At 47.7% G+C, this 14,444-nt stretch overlaps 2 protein-coding genes across 5 annotated transcripts in view; one reads left to right on the top strand and one right to left on the bottom strand.

The window, feature by feature from the left end:
• The first annotated feature begins 1,278 nt into the window (after positions 1-1,278).
• mvp (major vault protein) lies at positions 1,279-9,731 on the top strand. 3 transcript variants are annotated; one of them, XM_019866334.1, is made up of 17 exons: positions 1,279-1,410; positions 2,881-3,067; positions 3,138-3,333; positions 3,494-3,614; positions 3,697-3,828; positions 3,946-4,040; positions 5,180-5,416; positions 5,590-5,715; positions 5,817-5,870; positions 6,118-6,333; positions 6,869-7,314; positions 7,377-7,521; positions 7,987-8,198; positions 8,349-8,465; positions 8,551-8,677; positions 9,145-9,333; positions 9,427-9,731. In XM_019866334.1, the coding sequence occupies exons 2-17, from the start codon at positions 2,904-2,906 to the stop codon at positions 9,544-9,546; spliced, it is 2,697 nt and encodes an 898-aa protein (XP_019721893.1). In that variant the 5' UTR covers positions 1,279-1,410; positions 2,881-2,903; the 3' UTR covers positions 9,547-9,731. The 3 variants fall into 3 exon arrangements, with proteins under 3 accessions (XP_019721893.1, XP_019721895.1, XP_019721894.1); XM_019866335.1 differs by having other exon boundaries at positions 1,287-1,410; positions 2,843-3,067; XM_019866336.1 differs by lacking the exon at positions 5,817-5,870.
• Positions 9,732-9,829: 98 nt separating this feature from the next.
• The window catches only part of LOC109513756 (proline-rich transmembrane protein 2), a 16,089-nt gene continuing 11,474 nt past the window's right edge, over positions 9,830-14,444 (bottom strand). For both annotated transcript variants that reach the window (XM_019866400.1, XM_019866399.1), the window contains exons 4-5: positions 12,168-12,300; positions 9,830-11,694 (exon numbers count right to left, since the gene is read on the bottom strand). In XM_019866400.1, the coding sequence (XP_019721959.1) occupies positions 11,675-11,694; positions 12,168-12,300 (153 nt within the window). In that variant the 3' untranslated portion in view covers positions 9,830-11,674. The remainder of the gene's footprint in view (positions 11,695-12,167; positions 12,301-14,444) is intronic.

Genomic DNA, 14,444 nt, shown 5'->3' with positions numbered 1-14,444 from the left:
CGTCCCCAGCGCGGCTAACCCTGTACGATATGTCAATTAGCATGGCAAAGCCTGTTTGCTGTTCATTAGCATGTTTGTGCTTTCACTTTCGTGTGGATGATGTCTTCTACCCTCAGCTAATGTTTCTTCTTAACATGCCTGTTGCGTTAAAGAGTTAAGATGCTGCTCATTTTCAAAGGGAAGCGCCTACTTATATTTTATTGTAGTATTTAAGCTTTATATGACACAGATTGATTCAACCAAAGTCTTTGTACAGATTATCAACATGTTTATATTTCCTGACGTCTTTCTGCACGCCGCTCTTGATCACGTGACCGTCATGTGACCTCGGCCGTCCCGCTCGTGCACGTGTGCAATAGTACTTGCACGTTTTTCCTTTTGATACATCAAATTAATTAAAAGAAAAGATAATTATTATTCCAACTGGCGTGCATCTTGTCGTTAATGTCAGGGTCCACAAAGTATGGCTCAAGGGAACACATGCAGCCTGCTCTGCAGCACTTGTACCATCAATTGTCCAAGAATATTTGTTGCCGAAATTCATCTGTTTTGTTGAAATGGTTTCACTTATTCATCTCCTTTTAATTATTGGTTAATCCATTTCTAATACCAAGTGAAAGAACAAGATGGCAGATACAAGTGACGAAGAATGATTTCCTCCGCAAGGTATCGGCCAAGAAGCTCGGCCATATTGAATATTGATATATTGAACCCCCATGTGCAAGCTCAGAGCACCGTGCTTCACTGTGCAATATCGCACCCGTTGGTTTCGGTAAATCCTCCCCCTTCCTTCTGACCACTCGACAAGAACAATTTTCCAGTTTGACCCGCAGGATGCAGACTGGAAACAACCACAAGGCAAGCCCTGGACCCGATGGCTCGACATTGCAGGTGAGATGGAGTTGCTATACTATTTATAGCGATATAGATATCTATATAGATATGTATCTATGTAGATATCAAAATCTCTCTATAGATAGATCAGTATATCAATCGCGTGAGAGATAGCGATAGGTATGAATATTCAGATAATGGATGGATGAATATATTTGTATGTAACCCTCTCATGCATAATTATGATCACCGATACTGTATCAGGATTATTTTTTTTTTGTATATATGTTTTTTTAAGATTCGTCCGTATAAGATGACAGCGACTTTTCAAAAGCTGTCCAACGTAGTGACCGCTGTCCTGGAAAGGGATACATTTATAAATCCGAGCAGCAAGCCCGCCTTCCGAGTCTGGGAAGTCACGTGAGCTTCCGTATTGCGTTTCCGGTATATGAAGAGGGGGCCCCGCCCACTAAACGCTTCTTAATTTTGTTTCCCCTTGCTCACCTGCGTGACTCCTGTCTGCGTCGCCGCCTCTGGCAACTCAAACGCCGAAAGGAAGTAAACGAGCGAGGAAAGGTGAGAAGGACCGGGGAACCTCGAAACAAATCAAATGGCGACGTGTCAACTTTGTTCTGACAGCTTGTTTTCCCTCGATGCACTAAAATACTGGCGAATGTCAAGTAGTGAAGAAATGGAAGCTAAAGTGTCATTTGGCTTACTTTTGGCGAGCAAAAAGTGACCTTTGGGCCGAGTTGGCCTTTGATTTGTGCGTGGGTGCGGTGGTCGAATGTTTCGAATGACGTCATGACAGTGACTCGGACTTTTCCAGTGAGATTCATTTATCTGTTGTTTCCAAATCGACTAAGTATAACTGTCATAGTTTCGGCGCCTACGTGAAATTGGAATAAATCTAATGAAATAAATTGTTTGGGTCAATCGCCAACCCGGAAGAAGGTGTGGACACAAACACGCTGGTCAGGTTTGTGCGCGTGAACGTGTGAAAAAGTTGAAACGTTTTGAAATGAATTGCTTCCGTGTATATTTGTGACGACGTTGTTAATCCATGTGCTCTGCAGCAGGAGGAATGTTTTGCTTGAATTTATTTTCTGCAGTTTGTGCTAGTGGTCGCTCTGTAATTGGCTGCCGTCGACATATCATTTGATTAGGTTCCGCCCCTTGACTGCATCATAGACTTGATCTTCGATGAGGGCTACTCTATTTGAATGGTCGTCACAGAAGAAAATCTAACTTTGGTCTATGTTAGGGTAATTTGTGATCGACTTCAGACTTCCAATTTATACTAGTGTTGACTGTTTATCTGGCGGTGAGTGGGCATGTCCGTTTAAAGTTCAAGTCCCATAGCCTGGTTGTCAATTGGCCACTCCTCAATCTTCAGCATCAATGTCCTGTGTCTGAGTGCGTGCGTGTGTTTGAATAGTTGTTTGTCTATGTATGCCCTGCGTTTACTTGACAACCAATTCAGGGTGTACCCTGCCTACTCCCGGAAGACAGCTGGGATAGTCTCCTGCATGACCGCGATCCTCGTGAGAATAAAACAGCTCTGTTGATGGATGGTTGTGTGTCTGTGTGTGACCCATGCATGCGCATGGGCGCGTCTGTGGTTACCAATCTTGCCACATTCCTACCTACACCCAAGACACACAAAAAATCCATTTGTAAGCCTGGTCACTTTCTTGACTGATTGCGTAGCAGTTGACATCATGACAAAGGGTTGCAAAATTCCACTTTGAAAAATTTGGGTAAGATGTGAGCTCCAGGTACGCTACCGTGTAAAAGAGTACTGGTATGCCCTTGCATGTGGGCATAGAGAGGCATCTAATTGGTCTCAATGTCTGCTTAGGCCGGAACAAAGTGCTTCCGTGAATGCTGGAATGTCGTGTTGTACCTTGACATCAAATTCCCACGAAAGGTTTCCGACTTGGAGTATTCCCATAATGGTCAAAATGCTGTCTTCGATTCCTATGGGAATTTTCTGGCAACTTTGCAGCCGTTTGCGAGTGTCCTCATGACTGATGACCTCATCAGGTCTTTAGCCTGTTGTTGGCGTGATGTTCAAGAATGCTGCAAGTAGCGCGTTCGAGATGGGCGTCCCGGTGGACGCGTCCATCATCCGGATTCCGCCTCACCACTACATCCACGTGCTGGACCAGAACACCAATATCGCCCGGGTGGAGATTGGACCGCAGACCTATTACCGCCAGGACAATGAAAGGTCAGCGGCCGCGCCCACGCGGTGGCACGCCACACCCATGCATTCTTCTAACATCACGTGACCCGGGCAGGGTTCTGTTCGCGCCCGTCCGGATGATCATGGTGCCCCCGCGCCACTACTGTGTGGTGGTGAACCCGGTAGCCTGCGATGACAACGGCCGTGTTCTGTTTGACGGATCAGGCCAGGCCAAGCTCAGGCACGCCGACCTGGACATCCGCCTCACCCGGGATCCATTCCCGCTTCACCCCGGGGAGGAGCTCCAGCAGGTGGGAGTGCACACCAAGGCCCGAATGCTTTCAGATGAAATGTTCCTCAGAAATTGTCAGATCCAAACATCCGACTTGTGCTGCAAAAGCTTAGCTAGTGAGAAAAATCAGAAATGGGTAGTTGCACACCGGTGTAACAAGTTTGTTTGCTTGTGTTCAGGACGTGACCCCCCTGCAGGTGGTTTACCCAGACACAGCCCTCCGTCTGCAGGCGCTGCTCGACTTTCTGGACGATGGAGAACAGCGCGTGGCGGGAGACGAGTGGCTCTTCGAGGGGCCCGGTGAGTGCCGGCATACGCAGGTTTTGGGAAAGTTGACGTCGTTGGACATCGTCGGCATCATTTTCTTCCTCTTTCTCATCAGGCACGTACATTCCGAGAAAGGAGGTGATTGTCCTGGAAACCATCAAGGCTACGGTGATCGGCGAGAACCAGGCCATACGACTGCGAGCGCGCAAAGAGGGCATCGACCGCGGGGGCAAGCACCGCGTTACGGGTGGGACACGCCTCCTTCCTTCTGCCGCACTCCCTGTTTGTTTGTGGCGGCCTCTCATTGGCTACCATGTGGCCTTTTGCTTTCCAAAACCTGACTTGGAGTGCGTGTAATGTTCAGGTGAAGAGTGGCTGGTCAGCAAGGTGGGCGCGTACCTGCCAGGTGCCCACGAGGAGGTTATCGACATTGTCAACGCCTTCATCCTGACAGACAAGGTGTGATTTCCTGCGTTCTCAAAGTTAGCAGTGTCTTGTCCAGAGAAACCAAGACAAGGAAATTCTTTGCTCCATAATGAGATTTATTTCAGCTACAGTTGATGAAGAAACACAATTTACAGATCTGTGACAGAGCCGGCTCCCCAAACGGTGGGACGCGAGCCATTTTTTCTTCTAGGGAGGGATTGAAGGGTAAAACAAAACCTAAACGTACCATATTGGCCCGAATATAAGACGGTGTTTTTTGCATTGAAATAAGACTGAAAAAGTGGGGGTCGTCCTATATTCGTGGTCTAGACATTATACCCATTCGCGACGCTAGATGGCGCCAGATATCATTGAAGCGAATGCTGAACCTGACTCCCCAGGCCAAAGTGAACCCCTGTCACGAAGAATAAAAATAAAAATAGCGGTAGCACGAAGAAGAAAAATAAAAAATTGCAGAAAGAAAAGAGAAGAAAATAATAGAAGAGAACAGAAAATGGAGAAACGTAGCGACAATCTGGAGAAAAGTGGGTCGAACATCGGCCACGTTAACTGGCAGCTGAGGAGAAGTTATGATGTAATTTACATTTCAAAAACCAGAAACCATTCATTTACGAATGAGATTTCACTTTAGTTTACATATTTAAATGTTCAGATATTAAGATTTGAATGAGGCAAAATAACATGCTTTTTCTCTCAAATATATTGTTAGAATCATTTGTTTCAGATGTACTGTAATTTCTGTATGAAAATTAATTTGGTGTTCAAAAAGTCTTTTTTTCAAACTTGAGTCTTGAAAAAGAGGGGGTGGGTCGTCTTATAATCAGGGCCGTCTTATATTCGGGCCAATACGGTATTCCTAATATGGTTATGTTATTAAACAATACTTCATTGTCATTGGTTATACGTATTTGAAAGAAAAGAAAAGTGTGCCCCTCTCTTGATATCTGTCTGCTCATCCTGTTTTGCATCTTCATGTCTGAACCACAGGACAAACCACAATCTTGCACACAGCGAACTTGCACCCACTCTTAAAGACAGCAGGATGTGTGATAGAAGTTAACACGGTTAATTATAAAATACAAGATGACACTGTAAAATATAACATTTCATTCAGCATGCATCTGACAGTGTGGCCCCCGCCCGTCTTTCAGAAAGCGCTGCACGTGCGCGCCCTTCGACTTTTCCGCGACGCGGGGGGTCACGAGCGTCGCACAGGCGAAGAGTGGCTGGTGACCAATGAGGACCGCGAGGCTCACGTGCCGTCGGTGGCGGAGGAAGTGGTGGGCGTGGTCAACGTCACCACACTCAGCACGCGCCAGTATTGCGTCATCCTGGACCCGGTCGGGCCCGACGGGAAACCTCAGCTGGGTCAGAAGAGGGTTGTCAAGGTGAGTCGGGAGGGGTGGCCAAGATGGAGTCATTTTCTGGGCCCTAATTCATGGGTCTGTAGTGTGAAGTAGGCTGTCATTTCAACTATGTGGTTTGAAAGTCAGTTGAAAAAAAAATTGCAATAAATCCATACAAGTCTGAAAGTACTTGCTGTTTATATAATGTCCACCAGGGGGAGCGCTCTTTCTTCCTTCAGCCGGGCGAGCGTCTGGAAAAAGGAATTCAGGATGTGTTTGTCTTGTCTGAAGAGGAAGGCCTTGTCCTGAGAGCCATTGAGGCCTTCACTGACACCCAAGAGGTAAGCACCAATACAAAGGTCAACACCATCGGGGCCCCCCGCCACTTCGGGGTCACCCGCCGTCTCGTCTGATGCTCAAAGCGGCCATGTTTTGTTTGTAGGACGACATCTCAGTTGTCTTGCCTCAAAGGCAAAAGCGTAAACATGCTGCTGAGGTATTTTTGTGCAATCAAAAAAAGTTCACTGGGAGCGAAACGAGGGTGACTTCCTGTCTGAGGTGTTCGCACCCCCACCCTCTTCTCCCCCTCCTGCATGTCACACGACCCTTCCCGCTCACCATTTTCCTCCCTGCTTCTCCAGTCCTCCCCCTTATCCTCCCCGCCCCGCCTCCCTTCCCCACGCATCAGCTCGCTAACCCTGGTCTCCGCCCTCCTCCGGCCCCTGCCCCGTTCTCTCTGCCAGCGCGAGGAAGCGGACCCCGAGCAGGAAGAGGAAGAGGGCGAGCGCAGCAAGCGTCGGCGTCACAGCGCCGTCCCCCGCCGCCCCGGCGACCGCTGGATGCTGCGAGGACCCATCGAGTATGTGCCCCCCTCCCAGGTGGAGGTGTTGCTCAAGCGCCAGGCCATCCCGCTGGACGAGCATGAGGGAATCTATGTCAGGGATATCAAGAGCGGAAAGGTAACCCACCCCCCCAACAAAAAAAAAAAAAGTCAGGGAATTACAAGTGCAACAAATAAGTGATTAGTCTGATCAAATTATTCAACCACAATTATGATAATCAGTGAAATGTTGAGAGACCTCGCTGAGTTTCAAATTGTCCAAATCTCGAAATGTCTTTTTTTTTTTTTTTTTTTAAAAAAAAAACCTTCCCCCCCCCCCCCCCTCAAAAAAAAAAGTTGAGCTAAACCTGCTCATTCAATTCTAAAATCTTTGGAACAAATCTTCGAAGCTGAAAATTTTGAATGAAACATTCTTGAAGCAGGCGAAATGTTTGTACACAAATCCTGAACTGTTAAGAAATAAGAACACAACAAAATTGGTTCCAAAATTTCCTTTCGGTCTTCAAATTGGCGCTTGGGGTTCACGACATCATTTGAGATAAAAAAATTGAAAATCTGCAGACCGCATTAGCCTTCAAAAAGTTTGGGCTCACACGGACAATTTCGATGTCACATGCAGCCGTCCGCTCACCCGCCGACTCGTTGCGTGTCAGGTGCGCGCCGTGATCGGACAGACGTACATGCTGACCCAGGATGAGGAACTCTGGTCCAAGGAGCTCCCCGCCAACGTGGAGGCCCTGCTGGCGTCCCCCAAGGACCCGCTGGCCGACCGCTCCAACCGTAGAAAGACCCTGAGCGAGGAACCGGAGAGCAGACCTCGGGACAAGACCTTGGTGGTCTCCTTCAGGGTCCCACACAACGCCGCCGTTCAGGTCTATGACTACCGGGCGAAGAGGGCCCGCGTGGTCTTCGGACCCGAGCGTGTCATGCTGGGGCCTGACGAGCAGTTCACCGTCCTGTCGCTGTCCGGCGACCGGCCCAAACGGAGCAACGTCATCAAGGCCCTCTGCCTTCTGCTCGGACCCGACTTCTTCACGGACATCATCACCATAGAAACCGCCGACCACGCCAGGCTGCAGCTGCAACTCTCCTACAACTGGTACGTGTGCCACAGCGTGTGTTTGTGCGTGCGTGTGTAACGTGCCGCTGTCATCCCATCAGGCACTTTGATGTGAAGCCGCCCGTGGATGCCAATGAGGCTGCCGCTCTCTTCTCGGTGCCGGACTTTGTGGGCGACGCCTGCAAGGCTATCGCGTCGCGGGTTCGCGGTGCCGTCGCCTCTGTGCAGTTTGACGACTTCCACAAGGTCTGGTTCCGCTTCTCGTCTGCGCCTTTGTGTCGCGCTCTCTACACAAGTCAGATAGCCTCGAGAGAAGCGGTGGTCTTGCTGGAGGATGGCGAATGAGTGAAAATCTGCCACAAGGCAACTCCTCAAATGTTTGTAATTGCCTTTCGTTACCACAAGGGGGCGTTCATTTGCACTCAATTTAATTTGGCACAGCATCAGCTCTTCCTGACTTCCTTCCCTCCTGGCCACGCACGACAAGAGATTGCTGCCTGGCTGGCTCGCTACTCTTGTCCTGTACTGGACTCCAACTCTTACATAACCTTCTCCTCTTTTCTCTGTCCATCCTCACTCAAATCTCGCCGCATTCCCACTAAATATTCATCACGCAATATAATACTGAGACGATGTCAAAGCGGCCGTGACGCGACGAGGCGGACAGATTGGGCGTTGTCCCAACCGACATTCCGCTTCCCCTTTTGGCAGAACTCCAACCGCATCATCTGCTCGGCCGTGTTTGGCTTCGACGAGAAGCTGGCGGTGCGGCCCAGTCTCCGCTTCCACCAGAACCGACTGGTCATCAGCAGCGTGGATATCCAGTCTGTGGAGCCCGTTGACCAGCGCACGCGCGACGCTCTGCAGAAAAGCGTCCAACTGGCCATCGAGATCACCACCAACTCCCAGGAGGCCGCCGCCAGGTGACCAGAATTGCTCCCCAGCGCCCTTTCTGCCGGTCACTTTATGTCACTGACATAGATAGATGAGCAGAAACGCAGTTCTTGGAGTCAGGGAATCATTTTCGAAGTGATGAAGTCAACTTTGATCATTGTGGTTGGGAACTCTCTCAGGCATGAAGCCGAACGTCTGGAGCAGGAAGCTCGCGGGAAGCTGGAGCGGCAGAAGATCACCGACCAGGCGGAGGCCGAGCGAGCCAGGAAGGAGCTCCTGGAGCTGGAGGCCCTCAGGTGCCTTCCTCTTCCTCTCGCCGTCACTCCTTTCCCGCCGCCCGTCCGCGTTCTCATTTTTTGTTCCGTCTGCATTGCGCGCCAGTGCCGCCGTGGAGAGCACCGGCGCAGCCAAAGCTGAAGCCCAGTCCCGAGCCGAGGCGGCTCGCATCCAGGGCGAGGCGGCCGTCCACGAGGCCAAACTGAAGGTCGAGGCTCAGCGCATCGAGGCGGTACGTCACCTGCCCGTCGCCATTGTGACACGTTCATGTGCATGCGTCACACTCGTGCACACCCACTTTCATGCTAAACACAACATTTTTGATATCTTGGGCCCGTTTGGGGTCAACTTTCAGGTTGACCCTCAAATGCAGTCCAATCTTTACAGGTCAGTTCAAGTTGACCTCGTGTCAACTTTTGAACGTTTGAGTAGTTTTTGCACACCTAGAACAAGGAGCCGACGAGCACAAGAGGTGTTTGATCCATGAACGTTTCCACAGACATCCACCTGTGTGCCTTTCTGTGACTCCTCCAGTCTCTGTTGCAACCTGGTGACGATGCTGTGACACTGAGCCCAGTAGCCAACATCCTGTTCCCGAGCCCTGTGCTTTGTTGGTCAATTGTTAGACATCTCGGCGGTGTGCAAATGTCAACAGTCGTCAAAACGGCGATTCCCGCTCAGACGCGCGTGTGCTTCCAGGAGGCGGAGCTGGATCGGCTGGCCAAGGCTCGTGAGCAGGAGCTGATCTACAGGAAGAAGATGGATCAACTCGAGGTGGACAAGCAGGAACAGCTCGCCAACATCGAGAGCGAACGCTTCCGCCAGCTCGTCAGCAGTCTGGGCAGCGATACGCTCGCCGAGATGGCGCGTGCCGGACCTGAGCTGCAGGTATGGCCGTTGTCGTCACCATCATTGTGTGAATTCGCCACGCCGTTGCCATTGGCTGCAGTTACATGACCGCCCCATTCATCTCGCGTGTAGGTGAAAATGCTGCAGGCCCTCGGCCTCAAGTCCACCCTCATCACGGACGGCTCCTCCCCCATCAACCTCTTCACCACCGCCAACGGCCTGCTGGGGGCGCTGCCAACGCCTTCCCAGTGACTCCGCGGGGGAAAAGCAAGGAGCACGTTTCTTTGAAAGCGACCAGAGCAAAATCAAATATTCACTCATCAAAACTTGCGCAAATCCATCAAAATAGAGGAGAATATCACATACGCACTATAAGCACCTTTCTCCCTGTGTGAAGATAATAAATCATATGCAAAAATGCGTGTCTGTGCGACCAAAGATTATTTTTTTGTTTAATGTGATGAGAGTGCAAGTTGAGAAATTGATATCGCGCCAGTATTTTATTTGATATTGTAAAAAATAAATAAATAAATCGTAATAATAATAATTCTCAGCCCCCATGTATCGGTCGAGCCCCCTTTTATCCACTGGAGAGAAGCACTCCTGGAGCCATGCCTGGCAAGCGGCGTTGGCAATAGCCGAAGCTAGCAAGACTAACCGTTATCATCCGCACAAGCATTTCCTTGCATCCATTTTGTAAGTAGTGCTTCTTTCTCCCTACCCTGCCCCACTTAGAGACACACACACACACACACACACACATACTGTAGAGTCCCCCGCCGCCGCTGCCAGGTCTTTGAATAATTGATTGCAGTAATGTGAAATGGCCGAGTGGATATCGTCTCTGCATCCCGCCCTCCTCTCGGTCCCATCTGACGGTTGCCGTGGCAACGCGCTCAGTTCCTTGCCAGACGCTGCGTTTCAATCTAATTATCATCAATAATGAGATTTGATCGCCAGTTGCATGTAAAGACAGCTTTATTTTGAAATCTTATAAATGTGCGCATGCACTGATAGGCCATAATATCGTGACGCAGCTGAGCGGGCGGTACCAAAGAGAATAGAAATACAAAAATACGAAGGTCACGTGTCAAAAAAATAAAAGTAGCACAAACGGTGTGGCCGTGGACACGTTTGAACATTTAGAAACGGATTTTTCAATTAAAATCATCTCGAGATAAAAATGTGAACAAAGCAAAAAGTAGCAGCATTTTTTTGCATTTAATCATGACAAATCCACATGTTGCCAAAAACAGTTTTGGTAATCTTGAAAACTGCCATGTTAACGTCAGGTTAGCTTCAAGTCGGAATTTGTTTAAAACAATCTTGTGGCAGACGGAATTTTTCGAGCACGGGAGGCAAAATACATCAAGATTTCATGATTGAAGATTCAAGAGTTCAAAATTAGAGAAGATCAAAATCAAAATGTAAACAAGTCAATGAAAGCCTTAAAACATTTGTTCGATCAAAACATCCTGCTCACATTTTCGGCTGCAAAAACTGAAAACGACGAAGTTACCGTCAAGTCGGTAAACCGTGCGGCAGGCGAACTTGTTGGTCGGACACCATTTTCATGCGCACACAAGACCAAACTGCGCCAATGTTAGCTGAGGTTAGCTCGATGGCGCTAGTGGTTGGTTAGTAAATTTTTTATTAGTAAACCAGCATGCGAATTATAAGTATAACCATTAATCGATTCACAAATTATTCAACAACTATTTTGATAATCGAGATGTTCTCTGATTTCTTGAGCCCTCCATGAAAGCAGACTGATTGGCTTTGTTTTTTTAAAAGCGAGACATTTGCAAACATCGGCTTTCCATCCATTGTCGAATAAACCAGAACTGAGTCAGAATCAATTGATGTTTCTGCATTTTCTGCACAGGCAATTTTGCAATCATGTTTTGGACGAATGGAACAGAAATTTGATCAAAACATTGATCTGATTTATCAATCAACAGAAGAATCGATGATCAAAATAATTGTTCGTCACTTTAACTTATTTCCAAAGTGCTACCGAAAGAAGGCCATGTGACAAAGTGTCACAGGTTGTAAACATGCAGCATTACACGAGATTCGTCGGTGACCTAAGCGTGTCCGCCAACATGTGACGGGCGCTCGCCACGGTAACAGACGGCACAAACAGGCTTTTGTAAACTTTTAAGTGCAAAAAAATAATAAATGCTTGTTTGGGTTGCTTTGGTCGGTCATGCAGATGTTCCCCACCGCTAACATAGAGGAATGCTGTTGGTCTCCATGGCAACAAGAGTTCCCATGGCGGAGGTAGAACATCGGGGGACATGCTCGTCGTGCAGGGACTGGAAGTCGGCGGCGGGGGCTGTGGGGCGGCGTTCTCCAGACGGGAGGCGGCACCGATGTGTTATCCCGATTTCAAAATCACTGTGGGAATAAAACAAAACAAATTGTCAGGCTGTGTTTGAAATCCTTCACTCATTCTCATGCTACTCCTCTTGGCATGCCTGCATTGGCCACCTGAGGGCAGTATAATACAGTCCGACAGACACAAACAAAGAGTCACCGATACTCTCCTTGACTCAGCGAGGTGCAAGAATATTGGTCGTTTTTCACTGAGGATAAAGAATATATGCAAGTGAGCATGGTTATATTTGTATTTGCTCATATTTCCCAATTGGAAATATGTGCCTTGGCTCAGTAAATGTTGGGAAACATTCACCTAAAGGGCCATCATGCCGACAGCTAATTGTCGTTGCTAATTGTTACCTTGTCTATGTGTTATTTTCATGATCTGAAATCCGAACCACCCGCAAGTGGCCAATGCACGACATAGTGACTTCTGAGTGATTTGGATGCCAGGCATCAAATGTACAACCTAAGCTTAAAAAGTGTCTTACATTCGCGGTTGAGCACGATGGCGGCCACGATGATGGCGATGCCTCCCAAGATGGCCACCACAGACAGCACCATGGCATTACGGCCCAAACGGCGGGCGCCGTCCACGTTCCCCTGCAGCAGGCTGTTACGAGACTGAAACAACAGTGTGGTGTGAGGCCTTCCATCCATCCATCCATCCATCCATCCATCCATCCATCCATCCATCCATCCATCCATCCATCCATCAGTCGATTTTCTGTTTTGCTCCTCTTGCTCAGGGTTGTGGAGAGCCTGAGCCTACCGTCGCTGACTTGGTCCAAAAGGCACAATGAGTTGTTGGACTGCCAGTTGTAATAGAGTTTCATGATCTTAGGAGCTAAGCTGACTGGGGCTTTTTGCCCCTGGCAGAGTAATCACAGGGTTCCCACGGGACCTTAAAGTTCATAAAAATCCAGAAAAAAGAAGTAAGATTATGTTCTTAATTGTCCTTAATTTTCATTGAAAGCTTCTAAAATGAATAAAAATCCTTAAAAATTAACCTGTGGCGTTCATTTCATTTGTGGATGTCATTTTCCCCACCCTTCCAATTAATCGTTTTGTCGGAAAATGCACCTGGCGCCCTTCCCCTCAAACCCTGTTGTCGGGCTCCATGCCTTCCTGGTTCCCGCTCTACCTATCCCGTCGTCTCCGATCAGTTCCGATGATGATCATGTGATCACTTCGGGTCATTTCGGGCCAATTTGACATACAGGATGTCAAAAAAGGGTTAGCTGATTGCCCCTAAAAATAAAGATGTGCCATTCTTTTGGCAGCAATGATTTGAATACCAGCTCAGTGATTTGTGCCTTTCTGTTCATTAAATCCACCGTGAATCCCCAGCTGAATAGAGAAAAAGTCCTTAAAAATGGCTAAATTTGCCCTCAAAAGTCCTTAAAAAGCTCCATAAATAAAAAATCAAGTGGAAGAGTGGGAACACTGCTCTACATTGTTCTTAGGTGTCAGTGTGAGCGCAAAGAGGATGAGAAAATGGATGGCTACACGTTTTTGGAAACCTACGAAGGTACGGGTAGAACATGCAAACTCACACCGAACAGCCAGAGCCGGACTCGAACCCTGCATCTCCGCAGCACAATGCCGACGCATTAACCACTCGACTACCAGGCAGGGAATGAATGGTCTCAATTGTTCTTCGGTGTGAATGTGAATAGTTGCGCTGGTAAGCGCAGCATAAAATGGATAGCCATGCATGTTTTTGAGAACACACAGGAAGGCTGAAGAGGGAATCGAAACCTGCACCTCCGCGGTGCAACGTCGATGCACAAACCATTGTCATTCCAGGTAGGTCATACACTTTACATTGTCCCTATATAAGATCGTTTCTTGAAATGTAACTACATGGAAAGCAAGGCTTTTTTTTGTAAAGTTATTTTTTAAGTATAAGAAGGCATTTTTCACAACAACAACAAAAAAACAACCATGTAGTGTAAGGCATTTTTTACAGTCCAAAAAAATGACGATGTACAGTATAGTAAGGCGGTTTTGGCCAAAAAAAACGACCATGTATAGTAAGGCGTTTTGGGCTGAAAAAAACGACCATGTATAGTAAGGCGTTTTTGGCCGAAAAAAAAAACGACCATGTACAGTAAGGCGTTTTGGGCCGAAAAAAACGACCATGTATAGTAAGGCGTTTTGGGAAGGAAAAAAACGACCATGTATAGTAAGGCGTTTTGGGCTGAAAAAAACAACCAAGAATAGTAAGGCGTTTTTGGCCAAAAAAAAACGACCATGTATAGGATGGCGTTTTGGGCCGAAAAAAACGACCATGTATAGTAAGGCATTTTTGGCCCGAAAAAAACCGACCATGTATAGTAGGGCCTTTTTGGCAGAAAAAAAAACGAGGTATAGTTAGGCATTTTTGGCCCGAAAAAAACCGACCATGTATAACAAGGCGTTTTTGGCAGAAAAAAACGACCATGGATAGTAAGGCGTTTTTGGCCCGAAAAAAAAGACCATGTAGAGGAAGGCGTTTTGGGCCGAAAAAAAATGACCATGTATAGTAAGGCGTTTTGGGCCGAAAAATACGACCATGTATAGTAAGGCATTTTTGGCCGAAAAAAAATGCCCATGTATAGTAAGGCGTTTTGGGAAGGAAAAAAACGACCATGTACAGTAAGGTGTTTTTGGACAAAAAAAAACGACCATGTACAGTAAGGTGTTTTTGGACAAGAAAAAACAACCATGTATAGTAAGGCATTTTTGGCCGAAAAAAACGACCATGTATAGTAAGGCGTTTTTGG

Source organism: Hippocampus comes, unplaced genomic scaffold, assembly GCF_001891065.2.
Source record: "Hippocampus comes isolate QL1 unplaced genomic scaffold, H_comes_QL1_v1.1 scaffold99, whole genome shotgun sequence".
NCBI classification, from domain to species: Eukaryota; Metazoa; Chordata; class Actinopteri; order Syngnathiformes; family Syngnathidae; genus Hippocampus; species Hippocampus comes.
Note: the sequence above shows the minus strand (reverse complement) of the source record. Positions and strands in the feature narration are given on the sequence as shown.